This window comes from Anarrhichthys ocellatus, unplaced genomic scaffold, assembly GCF_004355925.1.
Source record: "Anarrhichthys ocellatus isolate YVR2014 unplaced genomic scaffold, GSC_Weel_1.0 scaffold25, whole genome shotgun sequence".
NCBI classification, from domain to species: Eukaryota; Metazoa; Chordata; class Actinopteri; order Perciformes; family Anarhichadidae; genus Anarrhichthys; species Anarrhichthys ocellatus.
In genome coordinates this window covers 1,829,796-1,843,786 of record NW_022280055.1, presented here as the reverse complement: position 1 = coordinate 1,843,786, position 13,991 = coordinate 1,829,796, and the positions used below count along the sequence as shown (strand labels likewise).

Below are 13,991 nucleotides of genomic sequence, written 5' to 3'. Positions count from 1 at the left end.
TGTGTGTGTGTGTGTGTGTGTGTGTGTGTGTGTGTGTGTGTGTGTGTGTGTGTGTGTGTGTGTGTGTGTGTGTGTGTGTGTGTGTGTGTGTGTGTGTGTGTGTGTGTGTGAGAGAAATGGTTGAAGGGACTGGGAGGAGGAAAGATGGTGGACGAGTGCAGACTGGCAGCAGCAAGACAGTCTGAATACTTGGACCAGCAGGAAGTTCTTATGAGGACATTTAGTTGCTCTCTTCCTGACATTGAGAGCGTTTTGGAGAGCTGGTTCAGTAACTGGGCACACGCTGTGTTATTTTCCCCTAAAAGAGCAGCTCATGACTCTGACTCAGTGTGTGTGTGTGTGTGTGTGTGTGGGGGGGGGGGGGGGTTTAAGAGATGACGTGAGGGATGTTTGCTGATCATTGGTAGGAAGTGTTGGGTTACAGCTGCCTCGGCGCTTGACCACACTGCGTGACCACACTGCTATAACAGCTCTAGTGTAGTTTAGGAAACAGAATGAGGAGAGAATATTAGGGTCGGGTACCAAACCTCAATACTTACACAGACTCAAACATGTCTGAAGCAGTGAGCTTAAAATAAGGCTGGAGTTCCATGTCTGGTCAGAGCCCAGAAGCTCCGCCCCCTCTCCTGCACAGAGCTCTGTTTGTTTTCTTGTAATTAAAAGGTTATTAATGTTGAATGTGCCGCGTTTCCAAATTGAACCCAAATTGACACGGCGCTCCCTTTGGTCACCAGCAATGCACCCACGAAGTGTGACGGAGATTGGATCAAAGGTTTTTAGAATATGGGAAGTCTTTCCTTCCTCCCTAATTAGAATTTTTTGGTATTTTACAGAGCGATTCATTGAGAAAGTAATCGTCAGATTAACGTCTCTGCTCTTCTTATATTGGGAAAGTTGACTATTTTTTAAATCTATCTTTATGACATGGCAGGAGGTGGACTTTGTTTTAGAAGATGAGATGGTACCCAGCACTGATGAGTACTGCTGCTGGTATTAAGTCAACCAATGTCCAACACAAATAGCTCATGGACACGAGGGCAGCTTTCTAGCACATTGGCATTAATAGAAAATGAGAAGTGATCTGCCGCTAGTTAACCGGCTGCAGGAGTGCTTCAGTGTGACGTGTAACATTTCTTCTCCAGCTGTTCCAGTCTGCAGATTAACGATAGGAGCATGAATGTCTATGAAAGATGCGTGATGAGAACTGTGTATACGTGTGTCGCTGCATACATTTTTGCACGTGTCACTAACCGCTGTCTGCCGAACAGGCGTCTCGAGCTCAGATCCTAGACAAAGCGACAGAGTACATCCAGTACATGAGGCGAAAAAATCACACGCACCAGCAGGACATCGACGACCTGAAGAGGCAGAACGCTCTCCTGGAGCAGCAAGGTAACCAAGTCTCTCTGTTCTTCAGTTTAGGTTTAGACTGATACCACACGTTTTGTTTGCAGAACGTCTGCGCTAGCGTGTGGCAGATGTGAGGATTCAATATTTGTAGCCTGCCGTTAGGGACTCTGATGACCTCATCAGAAGAGGTTTTTGAGTTTTAGCAAATCAAATTTGACCCTCCTCCTGCCGGCGAGGAGGGAATAGAAATGCTTCACTGCCGTGTCTGTTTTAGTTTGTTGTCGTGATTGTAGTGATAAAAGAGCATGCGGGTGGCTGGTTTGCGAACATGCATCACGATCTCAACATCCAAGTTGTTTGTGCCGCCACAACATGAGACAAAGCTGAAGTGTAGCCTCTCCTTCGCTTAGCAGAGCTTCTAGAACTGGTTTTCTCTTAAACGTTGACAGAGATGCATGCAGGACTGAATTAAAGCCTAACCAGCCTGGCCTATTGTTTTTACTCTTCAAAAAACGGTTTGATAAATATATATATAATTTTATGTTGTAGTTGAATGCTAATTAAGCATTATTGTTTATTAACGAGTACAGCAGTCGATGTGCATTAAGCCGAGGAACATATGTAAGGTAAATAAATAATAGAAACCAACTATGAGGAAAAGATAAGATGGGGCACGACTTAAAAGCTCAATTCAACCGCACGCATTAGACGGGACTGTTTTTAGCGAGTAGTAGTTTATTGTTGTGGACGTGAAGAGAGAATCTCCACGGAGGTTTCTGCAAATAGATGGGGCAACACGCCTAATGTCCATTTTGGATTCCCAGATTATCTGCATTTCGTCACCGGCTCATTTTGAAATCCCCCCGTGGGTTCTTGTGTGTCCCTGCAGTCCGCGCTCTGGAGAAGGTGAAAGGCTCCGCCCAGCTCCAGGCCAGCTACTCCTCGTCTGACAGCAGCCTGTACACCAACCCCAAAGGCAGCGCCGTGTCGGCGTTCGACGGAGGCTCTGACTCGAGCTCCGAGTCGGAGGCCGAGGAGCCGCCCAACAGGAAGAAGCTGCGCGTGGAGGCCAGCTAGAAGGGGCGGGGCAGTTGACACCTGGTCACGGTCGGAGGAGGCGGGGCACGAAGGAGGGGCGACGAGAGGAAACGCAGCCTTCAAAAGCTCTCGAGGCTCATCTACCCCTCCTCCCTCCCCTCTCATGCCATCAACAACCACCTCCAGCCTCCCTCCCCGTCCTCCCTCCTCCTCATGTGGGTGGGCTCACACCGGAGACTCATGACCCTGCTAACCTCCCGACACCGCTGCCACAATTGTCTCCCGTTCCACCCGATCTCCAAGAACAGGAGGGAGGAAGATGACTGCTTCAACCCACGTAGAGAGCTTCAGGTTTTTCTCTCCCCCCCCACCTCTTTTCTTTGGTTCTCCGTCAATGGTATTCCCCCCCCCATCTACAATCCCAAACCCAAAAAGAGGCAGCTTGGCTACTTAAGGACGTGATGCGTTTTTTTTGTACCCTCAATAAAGCTCCTCCTCCCCGGGTTGTTTTTTTGGGGGGAGGGCGCTCCTGGCGTACTCCAAGCATTGCTATATTATATATTTTGGGTTTTATTTTTTGTTTATTTTGTTCTTGATTAAAAAAAATCAGTTTAGAATTTACACACACCTAGATAAATCGTCCCGGAGAAGTTTACCTATTTAAAATACTAAAGTCAAACATTTATAGCTTACTTTTTTTCCACTAAAGAATGTGAAGACGCTCTGAAGCGAACGTTAAAGTGATACCCACCTCAGGCCCACTGGATCGCAGATGTTTTCTGCCCGACACGTTGTGATCACAAGATTTAAAAAAAACAAAACAGGACTCCTTTGTTGAAATTGATGTTTTGAAGGAGAATATTCCTAAACTTGTACCGTATTGTCCTCTAGCTTGAAGTAGTGAATGACTTTAGGTGGCTGAATACATTAGGCATCTCGTTTTATATATTATAACAGCATTGATTGGATGTTTTCAAGTATGTTATGCATTTTGTAGTAATCTCACAAGTCATGGAGAAATGCCAATTTGTCACATAGTTTTCCTTAAGGGTATGAAATAGGTATTGAATGTCAAAAGGTAGCTCCCGTCGTTTGCAGTGCAAGGAATCAGTAGTTCCCCGTCGATGTGTTGTGCTTTACACGGTAAAAATCAATGTTGCTGAATCTCCCCCCCTGCCCCCCCAAGGAAAAAAAAGGAAGCATTTTGCGTGTCTAGGAATATGGTTTCCATTTTATTTCTATTTGAGGATATAATTAGTGTAATAGTTCTGTTTGTCAGATTCCATTCCATGGAAATTACAAAGTATGTTGTACATACTGCCAACAATTGTCTTGCAAGTTGAGGCCTACCTTTACTATGAGACTATAAAATAAACTATTTTATCCTTTAACGTGCTCCTTGTGGTTATTTAGAGATTGTGTTTCCCTCTAACAGCCCGCACTGACCTCAAAGACTCAAATGTTTGTTTTATTCAGCACGTTTGATTTAAATGGAGCAGTTCCCCCAATAGCCACTCGTCTGGAAACCAACGGCTGCTTTTAACCAAACTGTCGAAAACATAAGTCAAAATATTGGGAAGTTTGACGGAAAATTTCCAAGCAAAAACAAACATTCGCACGGTTCACTTAAGGAAAATAAAAGGATCTAGTGGAGTCTTATTTTGTTGAACTAAGAATAATGAAATTTAAATATACTGATGCTTAAAACACTGGAGTCAGTTACGTTTTTTCAAAAGATTTAAATAGATTGTTCTCGTTAACAGTCGACCGTTAAGTCGTAAAGCATTTTATAACACCATGGAAATTCTATACAAAGGTTTATTAACTGAGGTCAAACTGAACGTTTCACTTTTATTTTCAGGCAATGAAAACATTCGGCATCGCAAGCAAAAATCCAGCTAAATGCTAAACTGCCCACACACACACACACACACACACACAACTGTTGACCTTTTACTCAGGAAAACTCCTAAAGTCCAGCCCTCATTTCTACTGACGGTCGACCGTCTCAAGGTCTTTGGGGGCTTGTCTACGTGAGCCCCGCCTGCTGTTTGATGGTTTGAGTCCGTTAGCCGCTTCACACGCAGAGACGTCTCCGCTGACGACTAACTAGGACTGACGGTCACGTGATCTGGAGGCGGCGGCGGGGTCCGACACTCCGTCGTCGGGGACAGGCAGCCGGTGAAAGTGCTGCAGGGCCTTGGCCACCTTCTCCGGACAAATGTTGTAAACTGGATGAGTTGGAGCCTACGAGACGACAAAATAAAACTCATGCTGTACCATAAGGTTTTATTCTAAGCCTTCCATTTCCTCCTATTCATGATCTGGTTCTTGGCTCAAAAGTGGCCTAATTTTCCAGCAGCTTTATCTAATCAGGCTCGGGTGTAATTACAGTTTCAGTATTACTTACAATGTGCGTCTTTAATTAGAGTAGAGTGTAAACTGTTCACCGTCCAGGGAGACGTTTCATTGACTTCTTCAGAATGAAACTAGTCTGCCAAAGAAGAATCAATTTCTTTTAACGCTGCACTGTATTTATAGTTTGGTAAGGGGACACAACATTGCAACACAGTCAAAGAAAAGAGAAGATAATAATGCTCACACTTCTACTAAATATGTGATAAACCCACTACCATTACTGGTTGACTCCTGGATTCTGTATTATAATCCAAAGAGATATATGTATGTCTGGGGGGGGGTTTCAACAGGAAACATGAAACCAACACCACTGACATCTTAAAGTGAAACCACAAGCCCTCTTACAACCAACAACATCATTGCTTCACCTTTCTCATTTGCATAACAGTGTACCCCGATCAGGAAGTGAAGCCACAGACCGTCGCACACTGAAAATGAAAGGCGTGCATTCAAAGCTGCATAATGAGGAACCATGTCGCGCTCTCTTGACTAAATCCATTTTGAATAAATGCATTTGCATACCACGAATAAATGGCAGATTAAAGAACAAAATTTGTACAACACGGTGAGAAACTAAAAGGGTGAATTAGAGGCAAGGTGAGCAGCTGAGACTTTTTAAAAATGTGTCGAGTTAATTCAATTTGGAATAATTTCTTTATATTTTAAGGCAGATTAGACTCTTATTGCAACCATTAAATCTTCACAACTGATCACATCAAGCTGTTTGGTAATAAAGAAGTCTATGTATTTTGGGACACTACAGATACGTTTTTATCACCTTTCCTGGTGTAGATCAACGTAAACACTTTTTTGAAAGAAGAACTCTGCAAAAAGAAAGTCAGCCTAACGGTTCTACAATCACCACATGATTCCAACATGATCCATTTCTATATAAAATAGCAACACATCCATCCCCGATAGTGAATAATCCACTTCTGGATGAATTCCCCTGGTTGAGGCGTCCCCCCGTCCCCCCCAGCCACGCTGCAGTCTCACCAATCTGTTCTCCTCCCTGCCGAGGATCATCTCATGATGGAGGTCCACGTTTCCAAAGTGCTGCGCTATGGAGAGGCCGCTCAGGCAGTAACACGTGTGGTAGAAGTCTCTGGATCTGGACACATGGAGACACAATGCCGGACAGTGTAAAAGGATGTGCGTGAGTAAAGAACAAAATGTGAATCACATTGTGGACAGCTGCCACCAGCCCTTAGTGTGTGTGTGTCCAGATGGTGCTGTACTGACTTGCCAGGCTTATCCAGAAGGCCCCCTGTTGGGTTCTGACAGCACAGGAGGAGGTACTCCTGCAAGGCCTGCTGCTCGAACATCCACCTCTGCCGACTCAGCTCCGATTCTCCTGCACAAACACAATTCAGCCAGACGCAAAACTCCTGTCACTGTGATGCCCACAAACACGGCACACGTATCTTCTACTGTACGATGCACTTTCTGAGCAGTGCTTGCTACAAGAAGACCGTAAAATGTGATGATCGGTATCTTTTTTTGGGAGCAGAAACTGGTCAAACTGGAAATGAGCAGCCCATATTTACCTCGCCATCGGTTCAGTGTAGCAACAGTAAACTCAAGTCGGCAAAGAGAGAAGCACTCTTAATCCCCTTAACGGGAGGCCTCCGTGTGTACACGACACTTAACACCGGCATAAGGAGGTTCTCTTGGTTTATTGTGTATTGATTCTGTGGTGGCAATGTTAGTGGTGAAAAAACACAATTGATATTGAGTTGACTCTCAGGAGAGAAATCCGTTTATTTTCCACTTATTTTTTAATAAGAAAGGGTCACATTTGTAGCTATACCATTTCTAGAGTCCGGTCCGTGTGTGTTCAGACTTTGCTATGACCAGAGACACGGTACCTTCTTTGAATAAGGCTCTGTGGAGTAGCGGCAGGAGTCCAGCCTGCCAGAAAGAGTAGCAGCCGTCCACCAGTTTATTACAGCGGCCCTGGAAGCCTCCTTCGAATCGCATCTGTCTGCCGACCACCCACCGCTGAGGAGCACACGCGACAAACACACACACACACACACTTCAAACAATCTTTCAGGATGTTAGAATTACCCGTCAATGTCTTTCAGTTCACCCGTTCCCTTTTTCTCGCGCAGTGTGAACCACATAGGAATGAATACCCTTTCAACTTCACTAGTTATTCAGCTGTAACATGTAAATATCTGAATGTTCTAGCTTTTAAAAAAGGCATTTGATCCCCCAGCAGTAATCTACACCATAAACGCTTCATGCTGAGTTTAGTGCCGTGTCTACTTGATTCGAATAGACGGGCCGATCACTCATTGGCCCGGCTGCGCTGTGGGAACTATGCTGCTTCCCTTTTTTCCTCTCTGTACCCGACAGGCGACATGTACTGTAATATTGTGCAAATTTCTCATATTTTGAATGAAGCACCGGGCGTGTGTTTAATAAAAGCGGGGCGTTCGCGTCGTCATTTACAGAGTTTTTGAACATAAATTAAATTCTCTCGCTGTGAGCTCGTTTGAAGAACGAGCTCACAGCGACATTTGCGACATTTGAACACACCGACATGTGAACATATATAAATACCGACATGTATATTTAAAGTTTTAAAAGGACCAGCGTGTAGACTTCACTGCCGTCTAGCGGTGAGATCGCAGATCGCAACAATCTGACTGAATGATGAAGATATAAACGGCTCATTTTGAAGCAACGAAAACACAACGACTCTTAGTTTCAGGTGAAGAAAACGTAGTTATGAGCTTTATATTCTCTATGAATCCCCCTAAATCCTACAAAAGTGTTCCTGGACGATGACTAAAAAGAAGCCAAAGCAGCCAACACAAGCTGTTCAATAAGAGACAGAAACTCTTTAACCCTCCGTCATTAGGCATGTGGCCTGCTGCACACGACTCTCTGCCCAAACTAAAGCTCCAGGGCTGCGGTTCTGCCCTCTTACTTCTCTGGAAGCCGGCACATGACGAGAGAGAATTTCCCTGAAGGGATCAACACAGTGTCCCGATGGAAATTTGACCTCAAATGTGCCAAGAGCCTGGCGGCAACATAAACAAAAAAGAAAAACAATAACGCCTACAGCTACATCTCTAAAAGGTTCTGCAAGACAGGAGATGTTGTCTCTAAGATGCGGGACAAACTCTTTTCTAAATAAACAAAAATAAATACCAAATAAATACCAGCTGTTTACCTACTGAAACCTCCTCTGGGTTATAACATTGTATTCTTATTTAATCACAGCTGTGTGTTATCTGCTTGAGCAGCCTGCAGACGGGATATTGCTTCAGCACATCCATCTTATTTCGATAGTGTCCGTTTCTGTGCGTCTGTAGGACTCGAGCCCAGCAGCCCCTCAGGTCATCCTGTTTGATGCTGTTTCAATACTTATTTGTTTTTTTTTGTTGAATCAGCAAGAAAATGGGCCCAAAAGGTGATGGGAGCTCCTCACCAGCAACGCTTTGAGGTCCAGCATGTGCTCTTTGCCCAGGATGACGAGTGCAGCCGTGCCACAGAAGGTGTAGCCGCCGTGGGCCTCCAGACCCGGCACTCCGCTCAGACCTCCTTCCCAGTTCTGACAACTGGAGGGCAAAGGAAGCGAAACACACGGTGAAAAAAACACACATTCCCCGGTTTATGGAGGTACAAAAATGGCTCTTTGATAATTCAACAATAGAGCCGCTGTGGTGGGCTGTACCTGAGGATCCAGTTGGGCGTGTCCTCAAACAGTTTGGGAATGAGGATGTTTGTGAGCGACGCTACGGAAGCTGCACAATAAGCACTCCTATAAGACGGGAAAAACACAGGCCGATATGGATCAAGAGAGAGAGAGAGAGAGATGTGGGTGAGCAGGAAGTCTGCTCTTCCTACACTTACACATTATCATCCACATCTTGTTATTTTTAGACTGCCAGCAGGCCGAATACAAACAGCTTTTTTACGTGTGTGTAATCTGTCATCCTGGCCTTTTAACTTATATCTTTTTTTTTTTTTATTATTATTATTATTATTATTATTATTATTATTATTATTATTATAAGACTCCAGAAACGACTGAGTTTACCCAACACGTCTCGTCTGTCTGTCTGTCCAAAGACTGACGGCTTATTCCTGCGTGCATGACCGGTGGTAACCTGGAAACACACCTCTGAGCGTGCTCAGTGAAGCGACATGGAGCTTCTCTCCAGAGATCAGGAATACAGGTGTGGAGTTCTTTCAAAATAAAAGACACTGGTCATTTTAGCCGAGTATCAGACTTAGCTAGCAGGACACATTCAGGGCCATGAAAAGAAATGTACACTTGTGTCATCTTATCTCAGACGATACTTGTTAGTCTGATTAATTCATTGCTGGTTTTGGTATTTCATGGGATTTGTTGACAATAGAGAAGACATTGAATATCACCGGACCTGTCCTTAAATGTTAAGAGGGTCTGAGCAAATCCTGCTAAAACAAGGCTGTTCGTTCATACGTTTTTTTTTTTTAACAGGACAGCGACAGATGAGCAAACCCGTCAGAGAGGAAAAGAGTTTCAATAATACAGAATGACAGCAGAGCATTAACTGGTTGGCAGCAGATAACAGAGTGAAACAGTAACTTTGGCTTTTGAAGTTCTCTGTTGAAACGGAGGACGAAACCTCAAAGCTGCTTATTAAAAAAATCCACCGCCACACAGAGCAGATTCAAAGAGACACACACACAGAGACAGACATAACATAAATCCACTCTTACACAAGAGAGCTGTGGGTATTTCTCCTCTTTTTAGCAACAAAGAGGAACAGAAAGCACAAAAAACACAAAGCAAAGGGAGATAAAAAAAGAGACATTCTTTTAAAAGAATGTCCTACTTCTTCGGCAAACACTCAAGGAGGAATAACATTGTGGATACCGAACGTGCTCCTAACTGTGACGGAGACTTTGGTGATGTATGGATCTTCCTGTGTGGTGCGGAAACAAACAAAAGGAAACAAGAGGGTGGAGGAGGTAGCGCCATCTCACCTGACATCCACCTCTCCTCCGACGTGCATCACAAACGAGCCATCTGGCTGCTTCACCGACATCAGGAATTCTAACAGCTTCTCCCTGGAGACGGCCGATGTATGAAGACACGAAGAGCAGGAGGGGGAGATAGAGGGGAGGCGAGAGAAACATCAAAGGGGGGGAGGGGACATTGTAAATACTGCACATTTTCATAAAGCGTAGCAGCTTCACCCGTCAAAATGTAAACACAACTTCTACATGCTCTTGTAATAGCTATTGGTTAAATAGAAGATAAGTCTGTAATAATAGTAACAATTAAATTACACTGAATAGTATTTAAAGGCAAACATTATACAGCCACTGATTGAAATGTGAATATCATTACACTTAATAATACAACTAAGTAGTGTTCAATTATTATTTAATTATAATCTCAAGCCCTTTCATTCAGACTGATTGTGAAACCCTTCAGCTGATTTGATATAAAACAGTGTTTTGTGTATTGTGTACAAAGTCACCATGAAAAACTGCTGATCTTGGCATGTGAAGTGGGATTTTTTTGTGAGAAAAATAAGTATTGTAAACTCTACATTAAAGCTGCTGAACTGTTATTATTTTATCAGCCAGAAATAAAAAATAGGAAGCATCCCGACACCTAAGTATGAAGGAGTCTTATAACAAAACAATCACCTAACTATTAGCCAGACTCTTTGAAGCTTTTCTGAGTTCTATAATGTTGTGGTGGGGGACGCCGTACCTGTCTATAATATTAAAGGCCTCCTCTGTGCCGATGATGCAGAGGGCGTTGACGGCAGCGTAGGTGGGCGCGAGGTGGGCGTGTTGTCCCGGTCCTCCGGAGAAACCGCCAGTAGCGCTCTGACAGCGAGCCAGAAACTGACACACGCTGGAGAGAAGAAGACCAAGAAGTTAAAGACCAAGAGTTGTTTAAATCCTACAGACAGACAGACAGACAGACAGACACCGTAATGGACAGTTGGATGTCACTGTACTACATGTATTTAAATATCAAATAACAGAGGATGTGCTTCTTGCATATTTAATTATGAATTTTTTTGTCACACATTAAAACACAACGGTTTCGATCCACGAGAACTGCGCTGGAAGGAAAAGCCAACATTAACCCTTTGCCAACACTGACCCGAGAACAGTGAACATTTCATGGGACAGAGACAGCAATCTGCTGTAGGTTACATTGTTATGAATCCTGTGTGTGTGTGTGTGTGTGTGTGTGTGTGTGACAGAGAGAGACGGAGAGAGAGAGAACGAGGACGTTACATTGGCGCTGGGCAGTGCCAGCCGGTGTGTTGGCACGACCTCGCGGTAATAATGAGTGTGCGGGTTGGCAGCCCGGCATCGCCACTCGCTACGAGGGTTTGCCGAGTGTTAATTCCGACTGGCAGTAATTTAAAATCAGACGACAATAAAAGCAACACCGTTTGAATTTACAGCTGCATAGACTCGTCTGAAATAACACCTGCTTGTTCTGCCCTATAGCGTCGTCACAAAATAACGACGATTGGAGGAAAAACGTGAATTCCTTCTCACATCAACGACCACTACTGATGTAAGTGGGTGCTTGATTATAGACGAGAATTAAGATGAATTGTTTGCAGATATTTATGGAAACTACAAAGGCGAGAAATTATTTAACAGCACAACCGTCACTCATATTAATGTACAAAATAAATTGACTACTGCTCATTATATGATCATTTAAGGGTTTATTTTATTCTAGTAAAAATGTCTTCTCCGTCTGTGATGAATCCTTCTGGTGGCATGATGATAAAAAAGTCCTTTTAAAGGCATATTTTATTTTTTAGAGCCTTGAAATGAAGACAAAACTGTTTCTCCATAATATCAGATGTAGTTATGTCCTTTAGTGGCGTATGAAAAATATGAAAACACGTCTTTTAACATCTTGGAGCCATATTGGAAAATAACTCACTTTAACTTCCCTTGGATTGGTGTAAACATTGTGTTTTATAAGCCCATGTTGGTAGAGAATTCACATTACATCACTTGTAATATATACTTATATTATATTACACAATAAACCTTCAGATATTGTTGCAATTAGACAGTTTGTGTGCAGCTGCTGCAGTTAATTATCAGCAATTTTTTGCTGCAGCTACATTTGCTCTGCTCTAGTAATTATGAGAACTGTGTAATAAATAATACAAAGTCTCTGGCAGTGCCCCTCGGTAGGAGTCTCGTTGTAGAGTGTGTAGTACCGTGTGTAGTACCGTGTGCAACTCACTCTGAGGCGACAGCAGCAGGAATGGGCTCCTCTAGTAACTCCAGACTGTGAAGAATCCAGAAGCAAAGCCACGGTCTGCTAGCATCCAGACACTACCCGGACGGACACGGACACACGGACACACACACACACACACACGATCAGATGGGCATCAGATGACCAATTACAGCAGTACACGAGATAGTGAAATCAGTCAGACAGAGAGGGAGACGACAGTAAACAGAGCAGCAGAGGCCCAGCCTTCAGGAGGAAAACGACAAAAGACGCAGAGAAATAATCACACCACTTATTTTCACCGTTTACGATCAAAACAATACAGTAGTTTGACGTCTTTTGTGCTCTTGTTATATATACATAATATAATGACTCAGATTGTAATTTCCATTGCCGACATGGCTGCTAGATGGCCGTGAAAGATGTTTACTCCCGTGTGATACCGTACCTCATAAGCATCTGATAGGTGCCGTAAGCCCTTCTTGAGGTATTGGTAGTGTTGTTCCCGCAACAACATTGGCCTGAAGACCAAACACAGGACAGAAGCAGCGGTTAGAAAAAAAGAGCAGCAGCTTGGAAGTAAATGTCAGAAACAGACCTCTGAGAAACAGCCAACACTCATTTCACAGCCTTTGTAGAGAGGCGGTTCTTGGCCATACTTACTTTCTTTTTTTGCCATTTTTGAATATCAAGTGATACCTCAAGTCATAACACAAAATGAAAAATGGTTTTCAGTCGGTTGTCCACCAGGTAATCTCTCTGCTCGCTTCTCTCTTCACATGCAAGGCTTTTGACTTTCCTTTTTATATTGTGTGAATATTTTTTTAAACCAAAACTCACAGATTGAAAACTATTCCATAAAATCTGAGAGAAGCAGAATAATACAACCATTTCCGTAGGTGTCAGCATTTCTTGTATTTATAGATCTATATCTTTTGGCTCCTCTGCTTTTTACTTTGTCAGCAGGAAAGTATTCTGGTCTGTCCTCATTGGGAACAACCAAGAAAAAGGAACATAAAACCCAATTCAAAGATACTGTAATGCAGAATATTACATTACTGAAACATCGTGTTGTATATTGTTTGTGTTGTTTGTATAAAGGTCCATCTAGGGACTGAAACAGGAAACTAGCTTGGGCTCCTAATGCTGAGGCATGTTGCATTGGTACTTGATTTAAACAGTATTGCAGCAGCAAAACAATGTAATAAGTAAATGTACAGTTCTTGAAAATGTGATGACTCCTACAAATGTAATACAAGTTTCACTAATATTGCACCAGTAATGTAATAAACTGCCCTGATTGATATTGTAATAACATTTTTACCGTTAATGTAACACCTCTCAGGCTGCTCTTTGTAAACACACCAGTGTTTGACAGTATGTGTGTCAGTGAGTCAGACAGTTGACCCTCCCACCCGGTCCCATTTACCGCCTGCCCTTTTCACGCACTGTTTGCTGGGACGATTGTAATTACGCTCTACCTACAAAGGGTTAGTCACAGATCGCTGGCCAGGGATTCATAGCTGCGATCACTGCAACAATCGGAAGGGAGAACAAGACCGGCGCTTAGCAGCTAAAAGCCAGTCCGCCCACCCCGGCTGTGCCCGTCAGAGACGAGGCTTCGACTCGGCTGTTTGAAAGTTGGGGGCAGTGCGAGTAAATTAAAACCCATAATTTCACCCTCAAATTCAGCAGAACTAACATTTAAAACAGGAGAGAGAGAGAGAAAGAGCAAATACTGCCTGAGGCTAAATAATGAATACGTCCAACCCTCTCAACTTTATTCCACGTTGTTTTCGGCTGTCTCACACTGGTTTTAGTGGCATATTTGGCTGGTTTTTTTACAACCAATTTTGTAACTTTTGGTAATAACACAGAGGGACATAGCAAAAGCTACACACACACACACACACACACACACACACACACACACACACACACA

At 43.5% G+C, this 13,991-nt stretch overlaps 2 protein-coding genes across 3 annotated transcripts in view; one reads left to right on the top strand and one right to left on the bottom strand.

Annotated features, from left to right (window-relative positions):
• Window positions 1-2,757, top strand: part of max (myc associated factor X) — a 9,283-nt gene extending 6,526 nt beyond the window's left edge. For both annotated transcript variants that reach the window (XM_031861518.1, XM_031861517.1), the window contains 2 exons: window positions 1,269-1,392; window positions 2,240-2,757. In XM_031861518.1, the coding sequence (XP_031717378.1) occupies window positions 1,269-1,392; window positions 2,240-2,427 (312 nt within the window). In that variant the 3' untranslated portion in view covers window positions 2,428-2,757. The remainder of the gene's footprint in view (window positions 1-1,268; window positions 1,393-2,239) is intronic.
• Window positions 2,758-4,188: 1,431 nt separating this feature from the next.
• fntb (farnesyltransferase, CAAX box, subunit beta) overlaps window positions 4,189-13,991 on the bottom strand; it is a 13,106-nt gene continuing 3,303 nt past the window's right edge. The window contains exons 3-12 of the mRNA XM_031861516.1: window positions 12,498-12,570; window positions 12,056-12,147; window positions 10,535-10,681; window positions 9,796-9,879; window positions 8,495-8,581; window positions 8,249-8,378; window positions 6,675-6,807; window positions 6,049-6,160; window positions 5,803-5,917; window positions 4,189-4,635 (exon numbers count right to left, since the gene is read on the bottom strand). Coding sequence (XP_031717376.1) covers window positions 4,498-4,635; window positions 5,803-5,917; window positions 6,049-6,160; window positions 6,675-6,807; window positions 8,249-8,378; window positions 8,495-8,581; window positions 9,796-9,879; window positions 10,535-10,681; window positions 12,056-12,147; window positions 12,498-12,570 — 1,111 coding nt within the window. The 3' untranslated portion in view covers window positions 4,189-4,497. The remainder of the gene's footprint in view (window positions 4,636-5,802; window positions 5,918-6,048; window positions 6,161-6,674; window positions 6,808-8,248; window positions 8,379-8,494; window positions 8,582-9,795; window positions 9,880-10,534; window positions 10,682-12,055; window positions 12,148-12,497; window positions 12,571-13,991) is intronic.